This window comes from Myotis lucifugus, unplaced genomic scaffold, assembly GCF_000147115.1.
Source record: "Myotis lucifugus unplaced genomic scaffold, Myoluc2.0 scaffold_0, whole genome shotgun sequence".
NCBI lineage: Eukaryota > Metazoa > Chordata > Mammalia > Chiroptera > Vespertilionidae > Myotis > Myotis lucifugus.
Genome location: NW_005871048.1, coordinates 48,879,592 through 48,883,261, shown reverse-complemented (window position 1 = coordinate 48,883,261; position 3,670 = coordinate 48,879,592). Strand labels below are relative to the sequence as shown.

The 3,670-nt window shown below is 52.6% G+C and overlaps 1 protein-coding gene across 1 annotated transcript in view; it reads right to left on the bottom strand.

Moving 5' to 3' along the window:
- The window catches only part of PLEKHG4B (pleckstrin homology and RhoGEF domain containing G4B), a 75,216-nt gene that overhangs the window by 11,870 nt on the left and 59,676 nt on the right, over positions 1-3,670 (bottom strand). Inside the window, exon 15 of the mRNA XM_023751734.1 lies at positions 1,059-1,311. Coding sequence (XP_023607502.1) covers positions 1,059-1,311 — 253 coding nt within the window. The remainder of the gene's footprint in view (positions 1-1,058; positions 1,312-3,670) is intronic.

Genomic DNA, 3,670 nt, shown 5'->3' with positions numbered 1-3,670 from the left:
GATGTCCCTCTCACAATCCTGGACTCGTCTGGCTCCTAATTGCTCGCCTGCCTGCCTGGTTGCCCCTAACTGCCCTCCCCCTGCTGCCCTGGTTGCCCCTCACTGCCGCTGTGTGCCGGTCTGATCACCCCTAACTGCCCCCCGCTGCCGGCCAGGTCACCCTCAACTGCTCCCCCTGCCGACCTGGTCACCCCTCACAGCCCCCGTGCCAGCCTGGTCACCCCACACAGCCTGCTTGTTCAGTCATTTGGTTGTCCCTCACTAACCCCCTGCCGGCCTGGTTGTAGGCAGCCATCTTTGTGAGGGCGTGAGGGTTTATTTGCATATCACCTCTTTATTATACAGGATTATACAAGTTGCACCTTATGGCTAAAAGTGCCCTTTCAAAAATAGCTGAAAAGGCACAATGTGGACTTTCTGTCATCCATGGAGTTTCTTGTGGTCACTTGTATTTAACATTACCAAGGCAAACGTGTCATTGCCCACAGCACAGCCCAGTGCCTACAGCTGTGCCTCATAGCTACTCATTGAAAGAATCTTCTTTTCAGGGTGAATTAAGAATTTTATCAGAGACCCCAACAGGGAGCTATTCCATATTCATGGTTGAGAAGAGACTTAGCAAAGAAGGGCAGCTCCCGCAGGTGGTCTGTGCACCCCGACCAGGTGCTCTCAGAACTCAGGCTGGTCCTAGCGCCTGTCTGGAGGGGAGCTGGCTGGGCCCCAGGCGGGAGGGTGTGAAGGGACCGTGGGCTTCGCCGTGCAGGAAGCAAACTGATTTTGGGAGTTCCTTTTGGCTGATTCGGTGAGGAAGTGGGGCTGTCAATAGAATTAAGTGGACTATGTGGATGAAAGCACCCTGTGGCTTTCAACAAGGGTGCTGCCAGGAGACCTGGGAGGACCATGTCTGTGTGTTGGACCTACAGGCTTATTGTCTGCTCTGGGGACACATGTCCTAAGCCTGGACTGCAGGCTCCCGATGGCCTGGAATGAGGGTGGGCTTTCCAGACCCTGCTGCTCCGAGGGCGAGCACTGACTGCCCACCACAGGGGGGGACTTACGTGTCTCAGAAACCCGCGCCCGGCGGCCAAGGGGCAGTGCCGGCAGCGCTCCAGCTCTGTGAGGAAGTGCTGTTGGTGGAAGTTGTAGAGCTTCTCCAAGTTCCCAAAAATGATGCTGCGCTTCCCTCGCAGGTCCGGCGGCAGGTCCACTCTTTCCATCTCTGGAAAATAGTTGTCGACGACATATCCTAAGGACCTAACATACTCCCTCTCCGTGGAGATCATCTCGGCCATTATGTGCTGCAGGCGGCTGCTGGAAGACACAGAGCGGGCGGGGTGCTGAGGGATGCACATGGGTGCACGGACGGGAGACGCACGGCTCAGCATCTTTCTGGATAAGATTTCTGTCTTCGGCTGTGAGTAAGGTCAAGCCTGCCCCACACCCGAGTCATGCTTTGCTGGAAGCCAATTCCAGCATGTCAGCAAGGCTGAATCATCTGGAAATGGCTGAGGGCATTTCCCCAAATCTGAAAAGGATGCATAATGATTGCTTGCTGCCAGACAGCAGAGGGCATTTCAATCTACATGTTCTTGCCTCCTACTGGCCAAACACCTGAACAGCGTAGGCAGTTTCTCCCAAATCTGACAATGGATTCTGTATACTAAACCCTGGCCTTTGAGACGTATATCTACCTTGCTTTAGGACAATTTGTGTTAATAAAAAGCAAGGGGTCCAGAGAGACAGTAGAACTTGGGTTCTTTAGCTAAGTCTTCTCTGGCTCCCCAAAATGCCTTCCAAAATTATGTTTCGTCTCTGGACTCTTTATTAATTTACACATAGCGCCTTCTCCAGATTCCTGAACCCCTTCTAGATGCTGGATCAACACCCCCGGCATTAATGCTTGGTTCCCGGGAGCTGCTCCCCTGACGTAGAGCGAGAAAAGGTAAGAGGTACAGGGGAGAGGTGTGTGTTTCCATGTTATTGGTCATGGCCTTTCCAAATGAAAATCCTTTAGGAAATGGAAAAGGGGAGATTCGCAGGCTCCCTGACCAAGTCCTGTGGGTTCTCATTCTCAGGCAGCCTGGTGAGCACCTGCTTGGGGGTGGTGGTGGGGTGGCTCCAGCAATAAGAAGACTTGACCCTCAGCAGCGAGCCCTGTGCAAGGAAGTCTGAGCTGGAGATCAGTGAGAAAATGAGTTTCTGATGCACCCTGACTGCTAAGCTATCAGAAGAGATTTCTGAAAAACAAAACAGCTTTAAACTGTAGTGACGTCCCACCCAGGGGCTGAGGAGAAGCAGCTGGACACCACGCAGGGCCTGGGGCCCAGGACAGCGAGGAGACAAAGCGGGGAAAGGGCTCCTGGCGCTCCTTCGTGTGGCGAGCTAGCACTTATGTGCAACCCATCAACTGCACCAAAGGCACTTCATCAGGGAAACCAGAAGGGGTCTGTGGTGGCCTGGCCCCACCCCCTAATAGCAAGGCACGTGCTTTCTCCCTACTTGATAGCATCCTATTGTCAACTTCCTTAAATTATTTAATCCCACCCTAACCGGTTTGGCTCAGTGGATAGAGCGTCGGCTGCGGACTGAAAGGTCCCAGGTTCCATTCCGGTCAAGGGCATGTACCTTGGTTGCAGGCATATCCCCAGTAGGGGGTGTGTAGGAGGCAGCTGGTCGATGTTTTGCTCTCATCGATGTTTCTAACTCTCTCCCTTCCTCTCTGTAAAAAATCAATAAAATATATTTAAAAAAATAAAAAAAATTAATGTCATTAATCCCAATGACACTAATGGCGAATGGCAAGTTTTCTTTTGTTGTTGTTGTTTTTGCCTGCTTTACTTTTTTTTTTTTTAATTTGGAAAAATGTTAAAAGCAAATAATGATGTCAATACACCTGTGGTCAGAAATGTTCCTGATCCCGTTTATGAGCCTTCCCCGTCCCCACCACACATACCAGAATTTATAAACACTTATTGTTTCTAAGAAGGCAGCACATCTGGCCAGCCGGGGGCACCTGCTTCCGGGCAGCCTGGACGTGCCCCTGGAGGTGCCTCTGGTGCACAGCACAGGCCTCGGAGAATCACCTCCTGCCAACACTCACAGAAAACAAGTGTTCTCCTTAAATGCTCAGACACAAAATTAAAGGGGGAGTAGTCTGGATAGTTGGACCAAATTAAATGGAAACGGACTCATGAGGCCGTAATAGCTAGAAATTTCTGGAGAAATGATGCTGATCAGGTGACAGGAGCTCCCCCTGGACACCTAGCAGGTCTGGGTCTTCAGGAAAGATGAGTTTGGTTTAATCACCACCCCCACCCCCGGGCCCTGGCATTTGAGAAGGACTTGCTCCCTCTCTGGGTATAGCGTGGACTCCTCGCTACTAGACCCTGGGGTGGTAGTCTGTGGCCTACGAATGGTGGGAGAGGAGACCTGTCCCCAGCGGCAAAGGCAGGATGGCTTTCCAAACCTGCTGCCTTCCCCACCCAGGATGTCCATTCCGGGTGACCAGGGGCAGCTCTTGTGAGTGGACGGCTCCACCCCTTCGTTCTGCTGCCCTGGAACTTTCTACACGAGCACAGTGGAGCTAGAAGGCCATCCACAAACCCGCGTTACCCACTGCCACCTTCCCATGGAGTCCAGCCACAGGGAACACCCCCCCCCCCCCCCCCGC